At 58.7% G+C, this 25,697-nt stretch overlaps 2 protein-coding genes across 5 annotated transcripts; one reads left to right on the forward strand and one right to left on the reverse strand.

Annotated features, from left to right (window-relative positions):
- Positions 1-1,129: 1,129 nt before the first annotated feature.
- On the reverse strand, positions 1,130-19,631 carry IQANK1 (IQ motif and ankyrin repeat containing 1). Its single transcript, XM_089518421.1, has 19 exons — positions 19,393-19,631; positions 15,824-16,015; positions 12,906-13,079; positions 10,632-10,967; positions 9,965-10,443; positions 9,820-9,873; positions 7,609-7,742; positions 7,275-7,439; positions 6,800-6,991; positions 6,362-6,487; positions 5,540-5,679; positions 4,944-4,998; positions 4,530-4,622; positions 3,767-3,875; positions 2,934-3,030; positions 2,646-2,780; positions 2,326-2,454; positions 1,572-1,742; positions 1,130-1,344 (listed from the first exon to the last, which is right to left on the reverse strand). The coding sequence occupies exons 1-19, from the start codon at positions 19,629-19,631 to the stop codon at positions 1,287-1,289; spliced, it is 3,078 nt and encodes a 1,025-aa protein (XP_089374547.1). The 3' UTR covers positions 1,130-1,286.
- SACK1H (scaffolding CK1 anchoring protein H) lies at positions 10,348-25,600 on the forward strand. Of its 4 annotated transcripts, XM_089518261.1 has the most exons (6): positions 10,348-10,639; positions 19,824-20,100; positions 20,214-20,725; positions 22,233-22,397; positions 22,522-22,646; positions 22,921-25,600. In XM_089518261.1, the coding sequence occupies exons 2-6, from the start codon at positions 20,091-20,093 to the stop codon at positions 25,580-25,582; spliced, it is 3,474 nt and encodes a 1,157-aa protein (XP_089374387.1). In that variant the 5' UTR covers positions 10,348-10,639; positions 19,824-20,090; the 3' UTR covers positions 25,583-25,600. The 4 variants fall into 4 exon arrangements, with proteins under 4 accessions (XP_089374387.1, XP_089374388.1, XP_089374391.1 ...); XM_089518262.1 differs by lacking the exon at positions 19,824-20,100; XM_089518265.1 differs by lacking the exons at positions 10,348-10,639; positions 19,824-20,100 and adding an exon at positions 11,703-11,751.
- The last annotated feature ends 97 nt before the right edge of the window (positions 25,601-25,697 follow it).

The following is a 25,697-nucleotide window of genomic DNA, read 5'->3' on the forward strand; positions in this document are numbered from 1 at the left end:
ATCTAAAGTCCCCAGTCCCTGTCCCTCTCTCCTTCCTCTCCTGCTGAGCAAAGGGGCACCAGTGGGCTGCTACCCTTCTGGCTTGGCACCTGGGGTCCCAGCCAGCGGCTTCCCCTCCTGCTTTGCCATGGAAGGGCTTTCCATCACTGCAGCAGCTGGCCAAGTCCTGCACCAGCCTAGCCCCCTCCTTCCTTTGTTCCTTCTGGAGTCTTTGTGTCTTCCAGAATCCCCCTCTGCATGGCCAGGGGGCTGATGGGAATTGCACTCTGACAACATTTTGAGGGCCCCACACTCCCCCCCCCCCACCTGTGTTTAGAGTCTGTTTCTCAGCACCTGGTTTTGCACCCATGGATGGCTCTTGAAGTGGGACTCCACAACTGTAGGGGCCACACTTTAGCCCCTGTGGAGCTCAGTTAACAGGAGCATTTGGCACCCATGGTGACTTTGCTGGAGGGGTTCTTCTCTACCCACACCCACCCCCGCTTTAGGGAATGATCCTGTTCTCCCTTGCAAAGGCTCTGCTGCACCACATTCCCTTGCTCTGCTGGGGTGCAGGCAGTAATTCATCAGGAGAAGCGGTGCAGTGCCTACCCAAAAGTACCGGGGGACACCATGGCCAGAGGACAGCAGTCCCAAGGAAGGATGGTCTGGCTCCCCACGGCAGCTTTGCCTAGGAGCTAGCATGGGCTCAGGCGAGAGGACCCGAGGAGGGCGGCCAAAATGGGGAAAGGCCTGCGAGATATCATGCCCTGTTGGGGGAGAGCTAGGCAGGTTTAGGCTGGAGAGGAGGAGGTTAAGAGTGGCCATGATGGCCATGTTTAAATATGCAGGGATGTTGCATGGAGGAAGTTTGTTTTCTGCTCCCCCAGAGACTCAGACGTGGAGCAATGGATGCAAACTGCAGAAGAGATTGAACCTCGATGTTAGGAAGAATGCCTAACATCTGCTGCCTCAATGGAGGGAGGCTTTTAAGCAGAGGCTAGATGGCCTTCTGTCCCAGGGGGAGGGCTTGGATAGTGTCTTCCCCTTTCAGGTCTAGTGGAGAAGAAAGATGGTGGGGGCTGTTAGCAGGGATTGGAGGGGAGAAGGGTGGCACAAAAGAGGGCAAGAGAGGAGACACCTTGTCCAGGACACTTCTTTTATTGGTGGGAAGGCTGCCCCTTCAAGAGCCACAGAGACAGGGGCCAAATGTGTGCCTGGAACCCGGGGGGGGGGGGGGTTTGGCAAAACAAAAGGCAGAGCACTTCTGTGTTCTGATGGGAGCCCTGGGCCCCACTGCTGGACTTTCAGGGGCGCAGGGGGAACAGCGGTAGCAAAGGGGCTCTTCGGAAGCTTCTCCGCTTGCTGGAAAAGAACAAAGGTGGCCTGAGCCCGAGGCCCCTCTCCCACTGACCCACACGCACCCAGCGCAGCCTCCACATGAAGGGGCCTGACTGGGAAGACTAAAGGGGTCAAGGCAGGAGTTGTGCCCAGAGAGCACGAGCGAGCGAGCAAGAGCCAGAGTGGAGATTTCGGTTTAATGTGTAACTTTGGCCAAGCGGGGGACTTTGGGCCTCCTGACCGGTGCCTACCGGCTGCTGCGAGAAAGGATAACCTGGATGGGGAGGAAGCGCTGGAGCAGCTCCTCCGGTGGATGGTGCCGCTTGGTGACCAGGAAGAGCCGGAACCGCTTTGTCCGGGCCGCCTGGAACTCCGTCTCCTCATATTCTGGTCCGTCTGTCGGCCTCCGCAGGGAGAGGTACCTGCAGCAGGAGGAAGAGGCAGTATTGGCACATGGGGCCACCAGAGTGACCCAACCCATCCAGTGGGGTATGCCTGATGCTCTCCGGGAGGGCGGGGGGCTCATGTGTCCCTTCATCGAGGCCACTCTTTGGGAGGGCCTTTGACTCGAGGCTAGTGGAGTTTGCAAAGCAGCAAGGGCAACTGCATCGGCACAAAGACCCTCCATGGGGCCAACATGGCCCCCTACACTTTTTTGGAATCCCTTCCAACAGGAATGAAGAGACTGGGCAGGAGGCTGTAGCCACCATTTGTGTCCCACGGGGTCCTTTTGGAGATGGGGACATTCCTCCCCACTTTGCACTGGTTGGCAGGACTCCATGGTCCTCTAGTCCCAGGCCCTTCTCACGCTCAAGGGTCTTCCTGCTCAGGCCCTGGCTTGGCGCATGCCCGTTTGTGGCCGTTGCACGCCAAGGCCTGTTCCTGGAGGTCACACTGCCTGCTGACTTGGGGGCTGTCTCAGTGCCACGTCCCCCTTCCCTGGGGCAATGCCCAGGCTCTTTGGGCACAAGGGGGACACGGGACACAGCCAGGACCCAGACCCACCGCTCGTCCTCCAGGATCCTCCGGCTCAGGACCACGTCGCTCAGCCCCGGCTCCAGGCGCTCCAGCTGCCTCTTCACCGTGTCAAACATGTTCACCTCCATCATGTCAAAGACAACGGGCTTTCCATACCTGGGGAGGTGGGTCCAAGGGGGGGGGGGGGGGAGCGGCAAGTAGAAAGAGCGTTTCTGTAAGTGGACTGGGGGGGACATGAAGAACGTGGGTAGCCAGGTCACCGGCCAAAGGGGACCTCTAGCCCACTGGGCTTCTGTGGGCACAGGCCCTCCCCGCCCTCTGGCAAAGGTGTCTGGCTTGCACCGTACCGGAGGGAGCCCAGCAGGGCCAGGCGGATGGTCTCCACTGCCATGTCACTGGGATTCACAGTGTTCAGGTAATTGGTGTCGCGATACCGCAGAAAAATGGCTGCCTGGCCAGACGGGTCTATGACCAGTGGCCACCTGCACAGAGAGAGAGAGAGAGAGGGCTACTCAGAAGTCAAAAGACCACCCCCAGCTGCCTCCCACACACTCCACTCAGACAAAGGAGGTCCGGCTGGCAAAGGCTGCAAAACGGGTCCAGAATGCTCCCTTCATGGCCACCCCTCCACTCACCGGCCATCCGCCTCAATGATTCCACCCACGTCTTTCAAGAGAACATCGTCCAGCTCCTGCACCGAGCATTTCAGGCCGGGCAACTCGGCCGCAGCACCTGGCAGAAGAGAGCAGACAAGATGACCAGCGGCCCCCCCATTGGCCCTGTGGCCCCTCCCCACCCCCCTCCCCAGAAGGGATGCCCAGCCAAGTTCCCCAACTCTTGCCCTCTTGAGACCTCCCTCTGGCCTTTTCCAAGGCAGCAACTGCCCAGGCCTCCTCTCAGGCCACTTCTGGTTTTTGCAGGGACCGCCTGGGGAGGGTTAAGGGACCCCCTACAATTCTTTGAAACCCACAAGATTTAGCAAGGCTGAAGGACTCCCTTAACCTTCCTCAGGTGGGCCCTGCAAAATCCATGAGGCCTGGGCTCCTATCTTGTTTTCTGGCTGACCTTCATTTTGCTAAAGTAATCCCAGCAAAGCCCTGTTAGCTCCTCTGAGGGGGCAGAGTGGCCAATGTGGGTCCCTCCCAGGGCAGGTCTCTCACGAGGCTAAAATGGCCCCATTGAGCAGGCACTGGACCAAGAGCAAAGGGGCACAGCTTTCCCTGCAAGAGGACTGGCTGAAGGGCCCCAAATCCTTCCCACCCACAAGAACCAGCTCAAGCTTGTTAGGAGCCACCTGGCAGGGCACAGAGGATGACCAGTGGGCAGGTGGGACAGTTTGGGGGTCAGGCACTGCCGGACAGGTCAACTGAGCCTATGGACTGGGGGGAGCAGCTCCTTCTGCCTGGATACCAGTCAGTCCCACAGGCATGGGTTGCGTGTCTCCGCGCTTTGGCGGCACTCCACGCACCATCCTGCATCTGTTCCCGCAGTTTCAGCCGGGCCAAAGAGAGCTTCTCCTCGGCCGCCTCTGCCACTCCGCGCAGTCGCTCCACCAGTGCCTCCGCATCAGCAATCGCCTGCCACAGGAAATGCTATTCTGAAGAGAAGATGCGGGGACACCAGCTTCCACTTGGCTAAGATGGAGGTCCCCAACAAGTGTGCTGCCCCATGGCTGACCATCCCAAGAAAGAGAAGTAAAATGGCCAGGCAGCCCCAGGCAGGCTAGGGCAGCCGTTGCCACTGACTTAGGAGCAGCTGCCTGCATGTCCCTCTTGGGACCGGGAGGGGCCAAGAGCCACCCAGCCCACCCCTCTTTGGTCAGTGCAGAGAGTCCACAGACAAAGCCCCACACTGGGCCATGCAGCCATCCCAGCAGCAGGGTCCCCCAGCCACCTTCTGGACTTTCTTTCAGGGCCACTAGAATCTGGCCCTGGCATCACCAACCTCTGTGGCTGCAAGTAAGGCCTGTTGGGCCACTGGCTGGCACAAGACAGACCGGCTCCCTGCCAGTAGTCCTGGCTCCTTGGGGGTTGGCTGCGCCTGCAAGGGTGGCACCCTCTCCTTCCATGGCCTGGCTCTTGCATCAAGACCCGCCAACTGTGGGGTGAGCCTGATCCCCATGGCTCAGCAGACGGTCCCCTTACGGAGCTGGCAGGAACTGCTGAGGGTCAGAGAGCAGGGGAGCCACAGGGTGATAGAGGCTGTGGCCCCAGGAGGTGTGGGGTGCTCACGTAGAGGGTGATCTCTGCATTGTCCATCTGCTTCCGCTGGCACTTGTCATGCTCGGTGATGCGCCGATTAAGTTCACTGTAGGCCTGCTGCAGCTACAGTGGGGCAGAAACTGATCAGGCATCACCCAGAGGCAGTGCCTACAATGGCTGTCCAGCTTGGGGGGGGGGGGGGGGCTGACCGCTAAGCCAGTCTTGTAGGTCAGAAGGGGCCACGGTGGGAGCCAGCCAAGCCTAGGAACAATGAGGCTGGGTCAGAAGAAGCATTGGGGGGATGACTCTTTAGGGCAGCATTCTCTTTCTAGCAGGTGTCCAAAGGCAAGGATCTGGTCCCATGGCACCCTCCTCCTTGCCTCCCACACATCGCCCCCCTGGATAGCAAGAAAGGGGTCCTCCATGAGCCTGCCCAGTGCCCACCTCCTTGCTGCATCGTTCGTGCTCCTTGGCCAAGGCCTCCACCTCCTCCGTCATCCTGGGGGGCGCAGAAGGGAAAGCAGGGATCACAGAGCCCCTCCAAGGACCCCTACCCACCCACTGACCCACTCATGTGGAAGAGAGTGTGCATTCCTCTCCCTCAGTCCCTCTGGGTCTCCTTGGCCTCTCGCCCTGAGCCAGCAGCAGCAGAGCCTCCTCTCTAAGCAGTTGCTACCAGAAGCAAATGACCTGCCTTGACTAAAGAGCAGAGAAGACACGGCTCCCTGAAGCCAAACCAGGGCCGCTGCTTCCTCAGAGCTCCTGACCCAGCTTGCCCACCTGCCCTGGGACACCTGAGTCGGTTGGACCTGCCAAGAGTCAGCAGGGTCAGCCTGCGGGCCTCCTCCTCTTGTGCAGGATGCACCAGGCAGCAAATGGCTGGCTAGCTGCAGTGAATGTGGGTAGATGTTGGGGGGTGCCTTGGCCCTTCCCAGTGGCTACCCAATATTGGAATGTGGCCACGAGAACTCCTGGGAGAAACCATAGGTCATCAGCATCCCTGGACGCTAGGTAAAAGACCATGGCCAGGGCCAGCTCACCGGCGCGTCTCGGCCTCCTTCTGCTGTTGGTCCTGCTGGGCCCTCCGCTGCCGCTCAGCCTCCATCTTCTGGAGCATGGAATCTGTCAGGCCAATGTCCCAGGAGCTCAGGACGGCCACCAAGCTCTCCAGAGAAGCCACCTGACCAGAGACCGAGAGCCGTGGTTTGCATGGTGGGAAGGCAGGAGGGCAGCCTCTGCCACTGATCACCAGAAGGAGGAGACAGCAGCAGTGGCCAGGCCAAGAATGACAGGGGGGGTGTTATGGGAGAGTGGGGGGTCCTCCGTCCTTGAGCCCTGGCAAGGGCAGGGGAGGCTGAGAGGGTGCTCACTCGCGCTCCCCAAATTCCCTAGGGGCACAGGGAGGGGGTCCAACCCCTTCCTACATCTGCTCCCTTTCACTCTCCACAGCACCAAACCCTGCTGGCTGAGGGACTGGCCGTGGCCAGGTATGACCCTGGGGTCCCTTCCCATTCAGGGGCCCACCCAGCTGAGTGCAGCTGTTCTATAAGAGGAAAGAAGGAACAAGCGACTGGCTTTTCTGAGGTGAGTGTGTGTTTCTGCTTCTCCACATTCTCCTCCTGACCCAGCCCTCGTTCTCCTGGTCAGAATGGTCAAGGTCCCAGGTCACCCCAAAAGCAGCAGCAGCTGCTCCTGTGATGGCCTGGGCTGGCTGCCCACTCCAGGGCTGACTGCAACGAACAAGGATCCCAACGGCTGGCCGCTCAGGGCAGACCTTTCCAGTGGTGGCAGTTTCTGCCCAAGGGAGAAAGGAGCCCTGACTTAATGGGGGGGAGGAGACAGAGTGAGAGAAGTTGGCCTACCTGCTCGGGGGTGTTGCCATCATCAGCGTAAAGCCGGGGGTCAGCACCATGCTGGAGGAGGAGTTCCACGGCTGCCAGGTGGCCCCCAAATGCGGCCCGGTAGAGAGGGGTCCGGTTAAAGGCACCCTAGAGTCAAAGGGGGCCAAGGATCAGTGGAAGGGTGGGGAGTTAAAGGGGTCCCACCCCACCCCACCATGGCTGCTCTCATTCAAAAGAAGTTCCTGCTGCCCTTGGGGGGTCGGGGGAAAGACACTGGTGGGAATTAGCTAGACATGAGCATAGCGGGAGGAAAGGGGTTCACAGGGGGGGTCTGCCAAGCAAGGTGTGCCTCTGGATCAGGGAAAGGTGGAATACCCCTGACTGGCAACCCATGGGGTCTCACAGCTGGGGGGAAAACCTTGCCCCCCACCCACAGAGGCCCACAGGGCTCTCCCTCACCCGGCTGTTTGGATTAGCCCCATTCTCAATCAGCATCCGGATAGCTTCGGGGTGACCACCCCCAGCGGCCTCGGACAGCGGGGTGTTGCCGTTGGCGTCGGTGCAGTCCACCATGCCAAGGCGGTGTCGGAGCCGAAGCACCTTCCCCGCCTCGTCGGATCCCACACCATTCCGCGTATCCAGCTCAGCCACCTTAGGAAGGCAAGATGGAGGGAGGAGGAAGAGAAGGCTGCGTTACATGAGAGGAGATGTGGCAGTGGTGGTGATGGTGGCAGCGGTGGTGATGGTGGCAGCAGTGGCAAGGGTTCCTCGGGGGAGGCAGCTGGCACTCGCACTAACCCCAAGCCATACAACCAGCACAGTGGTTGTGCTGCTATGCTCTGCCCCCCAACTTCTTCGTGGGCAAAGGGGGTGCTGAACACTGAACCCACCCAACCACCCTGCCAGTGAGAGGAACCATGCCCCTCGCACCCACCTCTTTCAGGACGGCCACCATCTCTTCCACGTCCCCCTCAAAGGCGGCCTCCAGCATCCGCTTCTGTCTCTGCTGCTCCTCTCGCTGCCTCCGCTTCTCCTCCTCCTCTTTCTTCCTCTCCTGCTCAGCCTCCGCCTGTTCGCGCTTCACCAGAGCCACGAAGGCCTGCCGGGGAAAGTGGGAGTGTGGCACCCTCCACGGAAGAGGGACGGAGGGCTCAGGAAGGCAGGCCAGGCAGGGCTGCAAGCCCTCACCCCCCCAAAGGGCCACCATGGACCCCCGCCACATGGGCCCTTTCCTCAGCACTAGCCCTGCCACCAGGAAGCCCCCTCACCTCTCTCTGCAGACGCTCCATTAAGTCGTTGTACTCCTGGCGCTCCTTCAGCCGCCGCCTTCTCTCCCGGCACGCCAAGACGCGGCGGAAGCCACACTGCAGGGTGATGGCCGCCCGGGCCTCGCAACTGAGCTCTGTGGGACGAAGAGGAGGAAGGGGAGCGGCAGAGCCCTACAGAGCCTGCCTGGACTTCCTGCATCTTCATTCTATGCTCTAAGGACCTCTACTCCATGGCTCCCGACAGCCCTCCTGGCGGTTTTGTCGCCTACCAGTTTGGCTGGCGCTCTCTGAGGGCTTAGGTGCCACTAAACTGGCCACCTGTCGTGAGCCCTGCTTGGCTGAGCTGCCTGTAGCCTTCTGCTTGTTCTGGGGGTGGCTCCTGCCTCTGCTGGCTTTGGAGAAGTGCGCATGGTCCAGGGTGGGCCGGCTGCCAGGCAGGGAGCCACAGGCCAGGACCCAGTTTTGTAGACCAGGCACCCTTCTTTGAGCAGAGCTCACCCCACAAAACAAGGAGAAGCATAACCCATGCCGGACCCACATCTTTCCTGCCACCGCTGGGCAGAGCCTGTGAACAGGAGAGCAAACAGGTTTGGCTGGGGGGGGGGGGAGTATCAGGGAGGCTGGAGGGGAACCTGGAGGCCTCCGTTGCTGCTGCCTGCATGAGTACTGAGGGGGTGGCTTTGGGGTACAAGCTCTGCCCCATGCCTGCTCCCCTGACTGTGGATGTGGAAGCCTTCCCTACCGCCTGGAGGAGGTGGCTGTCCAGCTGGAAGCTCAGGCCCTCCTGCCTACAGCCAGATGCACCCGTGGAGGAGAGGAGCTCCTGGGCAGGGCAGGGCAAAGACTATGTGGACACAGCTGGCCACTCTTGGAAGACGGTGACCGCAGAAGTATCCAGCCTTTCCTGGATAGATACCTGGCCACCAAAAAGAAAAGCTCACTGGTCTGGAAACCTTGCCCTATGAGGAGTGAGTGACTCAGGGAACTGCTGGGGATGTTTAGCCTGCAGAAGAGGAGGCCAAGAGCTGATAGCATAGCCCTGTTTGAATACTTGAAGGGATGTCATGTTGAGGAGGGAGGAAGCTTGTTTTCTGCTGCTCCAGAGAAGCAATGGATGCAGGCTCCAGGAAAAGAGATTCCACTTAAACATTCGGAAGAACCTTGGCAGAGGAACAGCCTCCTTCCTGGACGGAGAGTCTGGCGGAGTCTCCTTCCTTGGAGGCTGTCTTTAAGCAGAGGCTGGATGGCCATCTCTCCATGGGATGCTTTGATTCCTGAAGGGCAGAATCAAGGGCTTGGACTGGATCAGGGCCCTTTTGAGGGTCTCTTCCAACTCTGCAGCCCCTGTTGCTGGCTGTTCGTCTATTGCAAAGTCTTGAATCGTGGCTGGGACTGGGGCCCATGGAGCTGTGAGTGCCTTGCGTCGAGGAGGCCTTTTCTTCTGAGCATCTGGGGCCATGCTCTCTCCTGGGGGCTGCCCCATGCAGAGCAATGCCAGAGCCAGGCGAGCATGGAGTCTTCAACAGAGCAGCTGTTCTCCCCCAGGAACAAACTATCCAGACTGGAGAAATAACCCGCTTTGGCCCCGCTTTAAGTGCCTTGGCTCAAGGCTATGGCATTCTGGGAGTTGGAGTTTGTTGTGGGGCTTTCCTTCCTTAAACTCCGCTCCGCTCTGGGCCCACAACAAACTCCAACTCCCAGAATCCCATAGCCTTGAGCCAAGGCACTTAAAGCGGGGCCAAACCGGGTTATTTCTCCAGTCTGGATGCAGCGTATGATGTTCTATGGGTGCTTGAATGGGGCTGATGCTGGGTCTGTGGGCTGCGTCCGGTTGGTGTCCGGTAGTAGCAACAGAGAGAGTAGCAACAGAGACTGGGAGGAGGCTCGGGAGGGGAGCTGCTCCCGGAGTTCGGGGGTTTCTGGGGGCCAGGTCTGGCTCTCTGCTCTTCCTGGCAGCCAAGGCTGGCAGAGGTCAGGATGCCCTGGGATGGAGGAGGAGCCCAAAGGCCTGCGGGGGAGGAAGGCTCTTGGGGCGCTCCGGCTGCCCTGCTGGGGCCTGGAGGCAGGGCAGGAAGAGGCCGGGGGCCGGGGCAGCCTGGCTGTCGGGAGGGAAGGCAGGGCCCACGGGGCACGCTGGGGTTGCCAGGGGCCCAGGCAGGGCTCCGGCCAAGGCCCCTCCCGGATCCCGAGAGCCCCGACTTCCTTCCTTACCTGGGGGGCCGGGGCCGGGGCCGGGGCCGGTTCCTCCTGGTGCCTTCGGCGCAGCTGGAAGGAAAGGAGCCGAGCGGAGGCTTTAGGGCGGGCGGGGTGCCACGGAGGCCCTGTGCCCGCGGCATCCCTGGCTCCCTCCCGGTACCTGGCTCCGCGGAGGGCGGCCTGGGCCTGGCCTTGGCGCCCTTCTTGGCGGAGCCCTGCCTGCCGCCCTTCATCCTCCTCCTCCTCCTCCTCCTCCTCTTCTGTCTCTCCGCCGCCGCCGCCGCCGCCAGCCAGCCCCGCCCCTCCACGCCGTCGCCAGGCAACCCCCGCGTCCGCCCCGCCCACCGGGGACCCCGCGCATGCGCCGAGGGAGAGAGGGGCGGGGCCTCGGAGAAGGGACTGCGGCGCCCATCGTCCGCTGCTGGGAAGGGAAGGGAAGGGAAGGGAAGGGAAGGGAGGCCGGCGCCAAGAGCGTTAGGAGCGAAGCCAAGGGCGGCAGGAGAGGGGCTGCGAGGCCCGGCGTCGTCCGGAGCGGCCTCTGAGCGCGTGCAGAGTTCTCCGGGCTCTCCCTCTCTCTGGGCGAAGGGCCCCCTCGGGAGTCTCCTCGGGCCCTCGGCCTCTGGGCGCGTGCAGAGTTCCCTAAGCGGTTGGCGTTAGCTCCGTCCTCCCTCCCTGGGCCCCGCCTGCCTGCCTGCCTGCCTGCCTGCCTTCCTTCCGGACCCTCCCTGGGGCCTCCCTCCTTCCCTCCCTGGGCCCGGCCCCTTCTTCCCGGGGAGGAGGAGGAGGAGGAGCCCACTTCCGCCGCCGCCGCCGCCGCCGCCGCTCACCTGGGCAGGTAAGGCCCTCCCCTGGGTCTGCCTTCGGGGGGGTCTGGGCGGAGGGGCCCCGGAAGAAGGAGCCCTTGTCCCGGGACCCTGCCCCTCCCAGGGACTGCGCTGCGCCCCTGCTGGCCCTCGCTCTCCCCAAAGGTCTCCCGCAGCATGCCCCCCATTAAGGCCTGGCTGCGTTGGGGCCCTTCGTGGCCCCTGGAGGAGGAGAGGGGGCCAGGGGCCTCTTGGGGGCGGAGGGGGCCAGGGCCCCGCGGAGGGCCCTTCTGCCGGAGCACTTCCGGTGGCCCTGGCCTTCCCAAGGGGCGCCTCTCGGGGCCCAGCTCTCTGGCCAGCCTGACCGGTCAAGGGAGAGGAGGTCAGCCTGGGCCCCTGGGGCTGGCTCCCTCAAAGCCTCAGCGCTTCATGGCCTGGGGCATTCTGGCTTCCTGGCCAGCCCCGCTTCTGCCCGGCCACTGACCGCTCTGGCAGGGCCTCCTCCGTGGCAGCCCCAGGCTCCACCTTCCCTACGAAAGGCCTTGCTTGGGGACTGTGCCCTTAATGGCCCCTAACGCAGGGGGCCCTGTCTCTGCGCCTGTCAGCGCTTCCGTGTGGCCTGTGCCATCTCTGCCATGGGGCTGAGAGGGGCCTGGGGCCCCGTTTTTGAAGGGGGCACAATGTCCCCCCAACAGTCTAAGCGGAGGCTTTGCTGCTGCCCCCCCCCGCCCTCCTTTGGCTTCCCAGAGGCAGTGCCCCTCCTGCTGCCCCCTGGCGTCCTGTGCCCCCGAGTTGCCAGTGGGGCAGCCGTGGGCCAGGGCTGGGTCTGGGGGCTGCAGGAAGGGCTCATGAAGGGAGGCAGGCTCCTCTCTGCTCAGCCAGCAGCGCCTGCCCTCCTGCCAGGTAAGCCTCCTGGGTGGCTCCAGGTGCGTCTGTGGGAGGGAAGCCGTCCAGCCGGTTTTGCCAGGAGCTCCTCTCAGGCGAGCGAGCAAAAGGGGGGGGGGGCTGGGAACCATCACCAGCGGCAGAGAGCGGCGCAGGTTGCGACAGGCCCAGCAGTGCAGGCCAGGGCAGGAAGAGGCCTCCCCCCACAGGGCACGACGGGAGGCCTGGCGAGAGCCGCACTGCGCCGACACCAAGGAAGGTGCGTGTTTTGGGGGGGTGAGTACCCGGCAGAGGGCCAAAGGGGTCCCTGAGGAGGACGTGGCTTGCTCTGATGGCACCTTGGTGGCATCCCCAGGCCCTCAGGCCTCTCTCTAGCGCCTCTGTGGTCCTCTCAAGGGTGCCAGTGTCCCCTCCGGCCACCAGAGAAGGCCCCAAATGAGGAAGGTGCATCTTTCTGACCCTCACCCCCCCCCCCGGTGGGTATCCATGGGCAATGGTGGGGTCCGTGGCCCGTGGGAGATGGGCAAGCAACACAGTGTGAGGCAGGTGAGGCAGGCGCCTCGTGGCCTGGCCTCAAGGCCCATCCCAGTGTCTGACTGGCAGCAGAGAGGGGGGCCAGGACGGGGGCGGGGGCGACTGGGAAGGACCCCCACTCCTTGCTTCCCTTGGGGCTGTTCAGCAGAAAGTGGGCCTTGGGACACGGGGGACGTGTGCCATGTGGCCCAGCTTCAGTGACGGGCCCCCAGGAAATATCATTGCCAAAGATCCGTAAAATGTGAGATGGACTGTGGGACTGTTAGCTGCGTTTGTAATTGGTTGACCAGCCGCTCAGCCATGGCTCCTCTGCTCCTTCCTCCTGGAGAGAAGTGACCAGAGGGGCGTCCAGTGGGGCTCTGTCCTGGACCCAGTTTGCTATTCAACATCTTTATCGATGACTTGGATGAAGGAATAGAGGGCATGCTTATCACATTTGCAGATGACACCAAATTAGGAGGAGTAGCTGATACTCCAGAGGACAGGATCAAAGTTCAAAATGACCTGAATAAATTGGAAAGCTGGGCCAAACCTAACAACATGAATTTCAACACGGAGAAATGTAAGGTCCTGCACTTAGGCAGAAAGGATGAAACGCACAGGTAAACGTGTGGCTTGAAAGGAGTTTGTGTGATCGCGGCGTCTCAGTTGACCGCAAACAAAACGTGAGTCATAAGCGGCTTTTGTGATGGAGCGGTTTAAAAAACCAGTGCGTTTTTGGGCTGTCCCATCGGGAGTGGAGTGTCCAGACCAAGAGAAGCAGGAGTCGCACTCGTTTCTGCTCTGGTCAGACCCCACCTGGACGAATCCTGTCTGCAGTTCTGGCCAGCGTGGCTCAAGAAAGATGTGACAGGTAGGGCTGTGTCCAGGAAGGCTGACCAAGATGGACAGAGGCCTGGGCAACGCTGGGCCTCAGCCAAGGAGGCAGCTGAGAGGCGACGTGACGGAGGTGTCTCTGTGTTTCTGGAGTGGCTGCTTGGAGAGGCTGGAGCCAGAAGGTCTTCTGATGGTCCAGAGATGAGACCATGAACCAAGCCAAGGAAGGAGATCCACCTAAATGCGAGGAAGAACGTCCTGAGCACAAGAGCAGTTTGACAGTGGAGCTCCAGCGGAGAGTCATGGTTGCGCTGGTTCTGCATTCCCTGCAATGGCTGAGGTGGGGCTGGATGGCCCTTGTTGGCCCCGTCCTCCTCTTCCTTCAGACCCTGAAACGTTTCCTGTGCATGCACCCAGGGCTCCATGCCTTGTCTCAGGGCCTCACTGGAGGTCAGTCTTTTCCAGAGTGCCCCCCTCCCCATGTCTTGGAGACCCTTCTCCAAAAAGATACCTTTACCCCCGAGGGACGTGCCGTTGGCAAGGCAGCGGATGGTTTTTGGCCTTTCCTGCTCTGGTGTCCAGTTGTCTGGCAGAATGCCTGGCCCCTGCCTGCAAAGCGCTTGAGGAAGGTGCTTCTTGGCAGAGTAGATGGCAGGCGCAGGGCACAGTTGCGTGTCAGTGCCCCATTTTGAGCCGAGAGGGAATTTGTACATTTATGGCGCTTAATAAATAAAGCTAATAATAAGGCCCCAGGCGCACCTTTTGATGCTGAGCATTTCAGAGGCGGGAAAGGTTTTGTCAAAAGGCAGGAGCCGCCTTGGGGCTCAGAGGCCTTCCTCCGCAGCCCCACTTTTGGGGCCCGAGGGGTGGCTGAGTCTCAGGCCACAGACCTGGCCTCTCCCTTGACCACTGGCCAGGGCCCTGGGGGTGGCAGGGCACCCCTGCGCACATGTGTGTCTTTACACAACTTTGTTTTATTGACTGTTTACCCAGAGTCCCTTTGCGTCCCCTTCTTCTGCCGGGGGGGGGGGGAGGCCTTGTGCAAAACCAGGGTGACCAGATGTCCTCACTGGAAAGGAGGACAAGGCACCACCAGATGTAGGACATGACAAAATAAAAGCTAAAAGTACCCAGATAAATATAAATTCAAGTTCCTTAATCATCCTCTGCGCTGAGGACATTTTGGAATTCCTCCTGGACAGAAGGCTGAAATGTAGGACATGCCCTGGAAAAGGAGGACGTCTGGTCACAGAATAAAGCAAATGTTCACATCACTGCAACAGCATCTTGCCCCAGATGCAGCAATGGGGCAAGTTGGAAAGGCTCCTGTGTTGAGTCTTTACTGGGGAAAATGACTTTTTCCTTTTTTAAATGGGTGTTCCCTAAAATCCATTTTGAACAATGAATGGGTGTCCATAGAATTTGGGGCATTTCCCAAATTGCTGCCTGTCCTCAAGCCAGAGATAAGTTTGGTTGCAGATCAGGCAGTTGCTCCATGCATCCTGCGCGGTCCCTGTTTCCCAGAATCCCCAGAGGAGCGTGTTCGAGGGAAACAGACTTTGCCAAGCTCAGTGAAATACTGGGCAGAATCACACACTATCCTCCCCTGAAGAAAGGACCGGTTGCTTCTGGGCATCGGCAGAGACCTCGCTTTTATTTGTTTGTTTCATTTGTGTGCTGCCTTTCTCCCAGGAGGGACCCAGGCGAGGAGTCCTGGCTGCAGTCAAGATCAGCCAGGAACCCCCTCTTTAACCCAAATGGGACGAGATCTTCAGGGCAGGCCGATGGACTGGATCCCAGAGCGCTGAAGGACCTGGCTTCAGCGCTCCTGGAACCACTTGCCCTCATTTTGCAGAAGTCCTGGGGAACAGGCGAGGGGCTACTGAAGATGAGCCAGCGTTGCCCCTCTCTTCAAAAAAGGTGATCCGGGATCCTGTGGTCAGTCGGTCCGGCTTCAGTGCCAGGAAAAGTACTGGCAGGGATCACACAGGCGTCCATCTGCCAGGATCCTGAGGGCAATGCGCTGGTCATCAGGAGCCAGCGTGTGTTTATCAAGATCCAAATCATTTCTATTTCTGTTTTCAGACAGCACTCGAGTAGATAGTGGGAATGTGGCGGATGCCGTTTATCTAGACTGCAGCAAAGGCACCCCATGATATTTTGATAAGCAAACTGATTGCATATGGATTAGGTGGAAACACCATCAGATGAATCCATAACTGGCTGGAAAACGGTGCTCAATGGATGTGGTCAATGGGACTGGAAGGAGGCCTCGAGGGGAGGGCCGCGGGGGTCTGTCCTGTTAACAGTGACCTAGAGGATGGCCTGGAGGGAATCCTGGTCAAGTCTGCAGACGCTACACATCTGAGGGGAGTGGCTGGCACATTGGAAGACAGGAACAGAATTAAAAAGAGCCTTGGTGAAATTCAGAAGTTAATGAAATGAAATCCAATAGAGACAAATGCAAAATTCTCCATTTAGGCCACTAAAGCCAAATGCACAAGTATAGCAGCAGTATGACAGGTGGAAAGCACCTGGGTTATTGTTGATCATAAAGTGAACATGAGCCAGGAGTGTAGTGCTGCAGCAAAGAAGGTGAATGTTGTTTTGGCCTGCATTAGTAGAAGCATAGTTTCCAAATTGAGGGAAGTAATGTTTTGTTGCTGTTGTTAGCAGCCCTTGAGTCGACCTCGAATCATGGCCGCCCCATGGATGAGGCATCTCCAAGCCTCCCGTCCTCCACTGCTCTGCTTTGGTCCTGCAAATTCATGCGCTTGACCTCTCTGTGGGAGTCTGTCCATCTGGCATGTGGTCTTCCTCTCCTCCTCCTTCCCTCCACCTCTCATGCCATTATCATCATTCCCAGTGAGTTTTTCTTTCTCATGATGTGACCAAAATTCGACAGTCTTCTTGGCTTCCAGGGAGAGTTTCTCTTCAGGGTCCCATTTTGTCTGTCTTCCTGCGTCGTGGCCTGCGCTGACCTGGGCTGGAGCGGGTGCAGAGTGACCAGTGTGTCAGGGGTCAAGATCTCTTCAGACGTTGCCCTCGGGTTCCTTTGGCCCCCAGCGTCCATGCAGGAAACCCCCTGGGCGCTGGGGGCCATTTTTCCCAGTGGGGGCCCCACGGGCTCTCCTTTGCACCCGCTGCGGACGTCAGGGGCCTGAGGTGTGCCGCTTGCGTGGGGGGCAGGACAAAGGGGCCAGAAAGGCTGCTGGGAATTGTGCCCCTTTGGCCAGTCCTTTGGGCAGTGGGGGGAGGAGGCCCAGACACCAAAGTGGGGAGGAGGGGGCCGGGTCCCACGTGGCAGCCATCTTGGTTTCCCATGGCGTTTCTCGATTCGGGGGCCAGGAGCACTTGAGCCTGCACTGGGAGAGTGGCTCTGGAACTGCAATGCATTGTTTAAATCTTTGCGACTCCCCCAAAGGACTCTCTTACTGTTTCCATATATATCTATCACCTATTATGAGGCTTTTCTTTTTAAGCTTTGGGGGAAGGGGTCAAACTGAGGAGTTCTCAGTCTGGATTGTTGAAAGGAGGCTTGGAGTGTCTGGCAATGCCTCTTCTTTCCTCAAAAAGTGTGTCATTCGCACCTGGCTCCAGCCACCACTCCCCCCCCCCCCGCACTGGTGGTCTTCCCAGTAACTCATGACAAGTAACTGTGGCGTGTGCAGCGCATGGCGTTCCATGGAAAGGAGGAATGGGGGAGGAAAGAAAATACTTTGAGCCATGTGTGCGAGGGTGTGCGCCATGTGCATGTGTGCATGCAAAAGGGTGCACAACGGGGAGTCCTTGCCTTGCCCTTGCCCCTGGCCTCTGGGCCAGCGGATTCAGCCACAAAGGAGGAGCGTGTGGGTCCAGGTGACTGGATTCTGGAACTCGCTTCCTTGGTCGCTGCAAGGGCTTTGCAGCAAGGAAGGGGACGTTGTTGTGGCCTTTTCCCAGGAGGGCCGAGGGATCGGTACTGACCGGTACCCCAGTTGTAGGGCAGTGCTGCTGGAAGGACCGACCCCTGTTCAGTCTCCAGGGAGAGGTATTCCTTCACTGGACCCTTCCACCTTCTCTCCTTGGGAGACCTGTGAGAGATGGCCTTTGAAGAACTACACATCCCAGGGCCCTTTAGTCCATGCTGCCGGTTTCTGTGCGCTTGCAGGAGCAGCCAGGGAGGGGGGTGTTCTGGCCCTCCTTGGGGCCCCAACCTTATGTCCTTCCCCCAGCCCCAGCTCCTTTTGTGGCACTCTTGCCCATATCTCCTGGGGAGACACCTTGCCCCAAGCGCTGTGCCCGCCTTGGCAGCCGCGGGGGAGACCCCTTGCCCTCTCTGCCATTAGGAATGGCCTGCGTGCCTTTGGGTTGATCTGCTAACCCCAGGAAAAGGGGTGAGTTCCAGAGCAATTCCTCTGCGGGAAAAGGTGGCAGGGCTTGGGGCTGCTTTCCTAAAAATGGCAAGTAAGGGACAGATGTGCACATGGCATTTGTGCAGAACTGTGGACGGGCCGGAGAAAGGAGCTCTCTTTCCCACAAAACAGTACTGATCTGTTATTTATGAACTGGATGCATAATAGTAGCATGTGGCTTTATAGTCCAAGGGTGGCCTCCACTCACAGTGAGGGATGTGGAGCTCTCAGCCACAGAATGCGCCTCGAGGCCCAAGGGAACAGCCAGGGCCACTGAGTCCTTCTCGGGTCAGCATGGCTCTTTAGCACCTCCATTTTAGTTAGGAAGCACCTTGTGAAATGTTTGGAAAAGCAGGTCAGATTAAAATAGGATATTTCTGCACACACAAAGTCATTGTGTAAACACAGTAACAGTGACTGCGTAACTGGTTTCAGTGGCAAGCCGTTGACAAGGTTCCCCATGATATTTTTGCAAACAAGATGGTTAAAATGTGGGCTAGACAAGGCAACTGTGAAATGGATTTGTAATTGGTTGACTGTCCGAACCCAAAGGGTGCTCAGCAATGGCTCCTCTTCTTTATCTTGGAGAGAAGTGACCAGTGGGGCTCTGTCCTGGTCCCAGTCTGCTATTCAACATCTTTATCAAGGACTCAGATGAAGGAATAGAAGGCATGCTTATCCAATTTGCAGATGACACCAAACTAGGAGGAGTAGCTAATACCCCTGAGGACAGGATCAAAATTCAGAATGACCTTGACAGATTGGAAAGCTGGGCCAAGGCAAACAAAAGGAATTTCAACACGGAGAAATGTAAAGTACTGCACTTAGGAAGGAAAAATGAAATGCACAGATTCCTTGGAGGTCTTTAAACAGAGGCTGGATGGCCATCTGTCAGGGATGCTTTGATTTGGATTTCCTGCATGGCAGAAGGGGGTTGGACTGGATGGCCCTTCTTGGGGTCTCTTCCAACTCTACGATTCTATGATTCTATGAGGATTATGGGGGACACCTGGCTGAACAAGAGGTCTAGGAGTCCAAGTAAACCAATAGTTAAACATGAGTCAAGAGTGCGATGCGGCAGCTAACAAGGCCCATGCGATTCTAGGCTGCATCAACAGTAGTCCCTTGGTAACTACTGGGTTTTGGTTTCAGGACCCACCTTGGATACCAAAATCCATGGATACTCAAGTCTCATTAAATATAATGGCACAGTAAGATGGTGTCCTTTGCATAAAATGGCAAAATCAAGGTTTGTTTTTCAGATTTTCTATACTTTTAAAAGACTTTCAATCCATTGATGCTTGAATCTGTGGATAAAAAAAATCCATGGATAGTGTCTAGATCGAGGGAAGGAATAGTGCCTCTCGATTCTGCTTTGATCAGGCCTCATCTGGAATAATACTGAGTTGAGTTCTGGACATTACAATTCAAAAAGGACATTGAGAAACTGGAGCCATGAGTCCAAAGGAGGGAGACTAAAATGGTGAAGGGTCTGGAAACCACAAAGCCCTATGAGGAGATTCAGGAGATTATCAGATGAGGAAACTCGGGGAAGGCATTCTCCGGGGATAATTCCACGATTGCACTGAAGATTTTCAGATGGCTTTCCCTGGGAAGAGAACCAGGAATGTTCCAGCAACAAGTCATCCCCAGGACTTCCCCATGAATAGTCTGTTGCTGGAGCATTCCTGGAGCTTCACAGGAGAAGCCCTGGATAAGTGTGACGTGTCTGAAAATCCTCAGCGCAATCGCGTGCCTTTGCTGGGAGTGTGCCTTTTACTCCTGGCTTTCTTTCCAGGCCAGATAATCTCCTTAGGGAGTTGGGTTTGTTCAGCCTGGAGAAGAGGTGATATGATAGCCCTGTTTAAGTATTTCAAGGGGTGTCACTTTGAGGATGGAGCCACCTTGGAGGGCCTTGCAGCCTCCTCCTTCTTCGGAGGCTGTTTTTAAGCAGAGGCCAGGTGGCCATCCGTCACAAGGAGGGCTTGGTGGTGTCTTTCTGTATGGCAGGAGGAGGAGGAGGCTGGGCTGGGCAGCCCCTTGGTTCTGATTCTGCAAAATCAGTGCTCATTGGGCAAGGCATTCTGCCACATGAGCTGAACCTCCATGGAAGAGTTGTGTGATTTTTCTGCAAAGCTGGTCCGAGAACACCTCACCGGCTGGGCTTGTGCGGGCGGTGCTGAACGGCGCACCCACTTCCTTTGCAACGCAGGGACATTCCTTTGTGCGTCACACGCCCTGCGGCCCCTGGCACCTGTTCCACGCCACACCCGCTGCGCAGCTGCACTCTCTCTGTCTCCGTGTGTGTCTGCAGAGGCCGGCCAGGCCGCTCTGCAAGGAGCCCACCTTCTCCTTCCATAGAGGGCTGGGATTGGGCCGTTGCATGGGTGCGCATGCGTGGGTGCCCAAGGCAATATGCATAGCTCCCTGGTGGTAATGGGGAGAGGTTGGGGGTCTCTCTCTCTGTGTCCTTCCCAGCAGCCCCTCTGCCGTCTTGGGCCCAACGGTGGTTCCAGCTGATCCCCACAGCTTCTCCCGCCTCATTCCCTGGTTTAACATAGCAATACCATTTACATTTCTATAACAGTTTACAGCATTTTAGCCAATTGCCTCCATCAAGCTGGGTACTCATTTTACTGACCTATGAAAGGATTGAAGACTGAGTGGACCTTGGAGCCCTGCTTGGGATCGAACTCACAACCTTGGGGCTGCAGGACTGGCATTTGACCACTGTGCTACCAAGGCTCCTGCTGGACCCCATGTTCTTCTCGAGGTGTGGCCGCTGATTTGAATGCTGCCTAGAGAAATGGTGCCGGAGGAAGAAGCGGGCACAGGCCTCCGGTGTCTTCAGTAGATGCAGTATGGTGGGCGGACATCCAGCCATGGGCAACTCGGGGGGGGGGGGGGAGGAGCAGGTGCTGGTGCCAGACCCTGCTCCCCAAGGTGATGACACCCCTTTTTCTCTCTCCCCCCACAGCGCCTTCTTCCCCCGCCATGGCTCGCCGGTCGCAGAGCTCCTCACAGGGCGACAACCCCTTGGATCCCAACTATCTGCCCCCCCACTACAAGGAGTACTACCGGCTGGCCCTGGATGCGTTGACGGAGGATGGCCCGGAGGGCTACCAGCGGTTCCTGGCCGAGGAGGGGGCCCCGGACTTCCTCTGCCCCTCGGAGATCAAGCATGTCACCCAGCACCTCCAGAAGCCACAGTATTCCAGCCAGGAGGGCAGTGGCGGTGGCGATGGGGAGGGCGGTGGTGGCGACAGCAGTGGCAGCAGGGGCTCCAAACCCCATGATACAGACATGGACGGCTCTTCGGGGACATACTGGCCCATGAACTCCGACCTGGCCGTTCCAGAGCTGGACCTGGGCTGGCCGATGGTCTTTGGGTTCCGGGGGACAGAGGTGACCACCCTGGTGCAGCCCCCACCGCCCGACAACCCCAGCATCAAAGAAGAGGCACGGCGTATGATCCGGGCTGCGCAACAGGTGAGGCTTTGGGGTCGGAGGGAGAGATGGCTCCTGTAACTCCCCCAAATGAAAATCTGAGGGAGCGGGTGGGAGGTGGGCCAAGTGCCCCCACAGCTGGCTTGGCATTATTCCTCTTCCTCCCTGGAGGGTTTACAAGGAGATGAGCAGCGCAGGGTTGGCTGGCAGAGGTGTCTCTCGTGTTCATGGAAGCCAGAGGTGCACCCAGGTCCCTCCAAGGTGGGCTTCCTGCCACTGACGTTTGTAGGAAAGCCGGGGTAACACCAGGAGGCTAGCTTTGGCTGCAGGCAACTGGCCAGCCCATGTACCATGCAGCCACATTTTGGTCATCCTCCTAAAGTGGCCAGAAAGTCTTCAAGGGAAGTCCAGTGCCAAATGCACATCACTAGCGTTCCAAGGAAAGGAGGGCCAGTTGGCAGGGGCTCTAAGAGGTGAGAAGTGGTTCCTGAGCAGGAGCCCTGCCAGATCCAAGAGGGAAGCAGGAGAAGGCGGCACCCCTTCCTCTCTGGACAGAGCAGCAGCCCATCCAGCCCGTCATGGGCATCTGCCCGCCATGCCATGGCCAGTGGGGTGGAGGACCAGCCAAATTGAGCCTGGAGCCAGTGGCTGGAGGAGAGGAGGAGGAGGAGGAAGGCTCTGAGCAGTTCTTAAGCAAGGAGGAGGCCCAATTTCTCAGAGCACCAGAAGGCAAGCCAGTCTGCGTCCGTGGCACAGCCCACTTCCACCCATGGCTTCTGAAGCACTGCCCAAGAGGAGGGCCAGGTGCTTCCAAGGGAGGGACTCCCAGGCCCATTCGACTATTTACACACTCATTTGCTGGGCATCCCTGGACAAGGAAGTATCTGCTGCCCAGAATTAGTTTTAATATCAGAAAGCCCAAGGGTTTTGTGTTGCTGTGAAGGGGCAATGGCACTGAAGCAGAAATGCAGGAAGTGGGTTTAATTCAACAAAGAGAAAAAACCATGTGCCTGATTTCCTCTCAATGTCATTTCATTCAATTCTGGAAGAGAAGGCAGTGGCCTAAATCTAGTTCCTGGTCTCTACAGATCAATGGCATTTACTGCACACAAGTGTTAAGCTGCCAGGCAGAAGGTTCCCCCAGTTGGAACTAGCACTGGCGCAAAAGCCCCCTGGGATCTTCCTCAGGGACTTGAGGGGCCAGGCTGTTTCCAGGCAATCAAAGGGGCACCAAGGAGGGCGGCTGGAGGGACTGGACCTCAGGGGCAGCCTGCCAGCCCCCCCCCCCCGGGCTTTGTGGTGGGAGGGAGGGTCCCTGGGGGTCTGAGTGTCCTGGGCTGCAGTGAGCCTGGCGGGAACAGTTGCCTTGTGGGCTCAGAGTGGCCAGCAGGGTGAGGGTTACTCCCTCCCAGTGAGACCCTCCGGCTTCCCTGTCTGGCAGGTGGGTCGCCTTCAGGATGGACGGAGTCAAGCCACCTGAGCTTTTGGGATAGGGAGGTGCCAGGTGGTGTGTCTGTGCTAGGGGTGTGACCGCATCATTCCCTTGCAGGTGGTGGCCATCGTGATGGACGTCTTCACGGACGTGGATCTCCTGGCTGAAGTGCTGGACACAGCTGCTCGCCGAGTCCCTGTGTATATCCTGCTGGACGAGATGCATGCCCCATTGTTCCTGGACATGGCCACCAAGTGCAGAGTCAATCTCAACTATGTGGATGTGAGCAGAGCCATGGGAGTGAAGAGTGGGCCGGAGGGGTTGGAGTGGCAGAGAGGGCAAGGGGGGAGGCAGTGTCCGGGGGCCCTTCCAGGGTCTGCAGGCTGACCTCTCTGTCCCCTTGCAGTTCCTGAGAGTCCGCACAGTCTCCGGCCCCACCTACTACTGCCGCACGGGGATGTCCTTCAAGGGTCATGTCAAGGAGAAGTTCCTGCTGGTGGACTGCATGGTGGTCCTGAGCGGCAGCTATAGGTGAGAAGGAGGGGGGCAGCTGGGGGATGGAGGGGGCCGACCCCCCAAAACAGCAAGGCCCTGCTACCTGCAGGGTCAGTGAGGCAGGGAAGGACCCCAGTCAGGGCAGAGGTTGCCCTCCCTCCAATTGTAGCTGGCCTTTCCCAGCAGCGGGGTGGGTGACCACTCCTTCGGCAGATGCCTTCCTCCACAAGAGTCAGAGAGGGGCGGGAGGGGAGGGGGCGCTCAGTGGCCACAGCCTACATCCAGTCTTCTCCCACTTGCCTCCCCACAGCTTCATGTGGTCGTATGAGAAGATCCACCGGAGCATTGCCCACATCTTCCAGGGGGAGCTGGTGGCCAGCTTTGACGAGGAGTTTCGCATCCTGTTTGCCCAGTCAGACCCTTTGGTGCCGCCAGCCAATGTCCTGATGAAGGCGGCGGACACCCCGCTAGGGCCATATGGGATGATGCCCTTCGGGAACCACCCGCCCTTCTTCCCCAAGAAGCCCTCCCTGCTCTTCCCACAGGAGGAGACGCTCTTCCCTCCCTTCATGGACAGGATGGACCCGGACCGGTACTTCCTGTCCTCCTTCCGCAGGGACGACGCAATGCGCCACACGCTGGAGGGCTCAGCCATGCGCATGTACGCCAAGAAGTTGGAGATGGAGAACGCGCCGCTGGAGCCGGGCCGGGGCTTCCTCCGGACCCGGCAACTTGAGCTGGACGCCTTCAAGCGGCACAGCTTTGCCGAAGGCACCTTCGAGAACTACTCCTCCTCCAAACAGTTTTCCAGGCAGATGTTCATGAACAATCTGGATGAATTCAAAGTCCAATCCAGCCATTTCCAGAAGGACCAGTTCTATCAGTACCAGTTTGAGCACCCGCATGGTGGGCCCAGGCCCCAGGGCCTCTTTGAGAGGATACGGGGAGGGCGCCCAGGCTTCACCGATCTCCCGGAGGATTACGTGGATGGCTTTCGGTACCCTGAGCTGGAGGCCGGCTTCCCTCAAGAGAGCTTCCCGCTGCGGCTGGACTACGTACCATCCAACTCCTCCAAGGAAGTGCGGCACGGCTCCGAGCGCCTGAACCCCGGGGGGAACGGTCTGCTTGGGCTGCCCTCGCTCAGAAGGCAGAACATGGGGCAGAAGTTCCTCTGCCAGACGTCCCCAACGCAGAAGCAGAGCCTGGAGCAGAAGCTCTTTCTCCAGGACCAAGACCTGGACGCGGAGCAGGACAAGAAGGCCCAAGAGCAGCGGGCGGGACTGCGCAACTGGAGGATCTCCTCGTACTTGAGTGGATGCCAGTCTGAGGCGGGAGAGGAGGGCCTCCCCGCACCTATGGAGCCAGAGGGACACAGCGAGGGGCTGGGCCCCACGGCAGAGCCACTCACCAGGTATCCCAGCAACCTCCTCTCCTCCTTCAAAGCCCCACTGCCTCTTGCCAACACCAAGGACACCGAAAGACTGGCAGAGGAGGCCCCGGGGGGGAGGCAAGACCCCTTCCGGAGCAGGATAAACCCCCTAATCCAGAGGACCTCGCGCCTCAGGTCTTCCCTCATCTTCAGCGCTGCCAAATTAGATCAGCCAAATGCTTCAGCTGAAAAAACACTCCAGATGGTACAGAAAGAACAAACGACCAGCGAGACCACAAAAGACAGTGAGACTATAAAGACCTCCACCTCCAAAGTGGCCGAGTTGCTTGAGAAGTACAAGACCGTGGGCAGAGACTCCGCCGAAAACACCACCGTCAGCCAAACCAAAGCCATGTCTGCTTTCCTCCAGGAAGAATCCCAAAGTGCAGAGAAGAGGTGCACCAAGTCGGTCCAGTATAAGATTCTGGAGAGCAGAGTGGTGGACTCCAAAGACACTTTCCACAATTACAAGTTGCACGCAGACTCAGAGGGGCAGTTTGGGGTGTCCCCCTCGGCCGGCCAGCTCACAGATGAACTTGGCAAAGACCCCATAACACAGGTCAGTAGTCAGATGGACAAGCTGTCTTCTCGATTCTATCCAATAGACAACAAGCCCAGCCTTTCTGAGAAGGAAAGCCTCATTTTTGTCGGGGAAACCCAGAAACTCAGTGTCCCAGAAAGGAAGGAGAAACTGTCCTTGAAAGGTGATGCTCACAGCCCACCTGAAGCCGAATTCAAGCAGCTGGCCGCGGCACAAATGAGCATCCCTCCAGCCCCAGAAAGCCCCTCCAAGAGCCACGATCCAGCCGAGGGCTCTCCCGCCAGGACAGAAGAAGAAGGCAGCAAGCAGGAACCGAGTCCGAGGGAGTTTTTTAGGAAGGGCTCCCTCCGGCTGAAGCAACTGCTGAGTCCCAAAGGGGAGAAGAAGCCTGACGAAGACCTGGGCCCGGAGAGCTGGAAGTCGGACAGGCAGAACACGGGCAGCGGCAAGAGGGTCTCCAAGGGCGAATACCCGGAGGCAATCGAGGAAGAGAAGCCGGCCAAGGCGACCATGCCGGCCCCCAGCCCCAAGGGGAGCCAGCCGGGGTCTCAGGCCCGGTTTCCCTTGTCCACCACCAACGTCCTCTACAGCAGCAACCTCCGTGACGACACCAAGGTGATTCTGGAGCAGATCTCCGCCAACAGCCAGAAGAACCGGGCCGAACTGGGCCGGCAGCTCCCCGGGGCTGGCAACCCAGAGCTCTCCAAGTCCACCACCAGCTTGGACTACAAGGGCGAAGAGAGAGGCTCTGGAGGGATCAGCTGGTCGGAGAGTTTCGGCAGCCACAGGCGCCTCCTTCAGAAGGACCAGCACCCTGAGGACCGCGAGTCCCTCCTCAAACGCATGGAGAGCATGCGGAAGGAGAAGCGGGTCTACAGCCGCTTCGAGGTCTTCTGCAAGAAGGAGGACCAAGGCGAGGAGGACGGAGAGATGGATGCCAAAGACAAGAAGATGGGCAAGTTCATGCCCAAGCTCCTGGGAACTTTTAAAACCAAAAAGTGACCTTGGCACCCCGCTGCCTCTCTGCCTGGGAACGCCTTCCCTCACGGGAGAGACTCTACTGTAGGAGACCCCACAAAATGGCTGCAGGATGGGCACCCGGGCGCCATGGAGGCAG

This window comes from Sceloporus occidentalis, unplaced genomic scaffold (assembly GCF_023333645.1).
Source record: "Sceloporus occidentalis isolate IW3139 unplaced genomic scaffold, rSceOcc1.0.p SCAF_3, whole genome shotgun sequence".
NCBI classification, from domain to species: domain Eukaryota; kingdom Metazoa; phylum Chordata; class Lepidosauria; order Squamata; family Phrynosomatidae; genus Sceloporus; species Sceloporus occidentalis.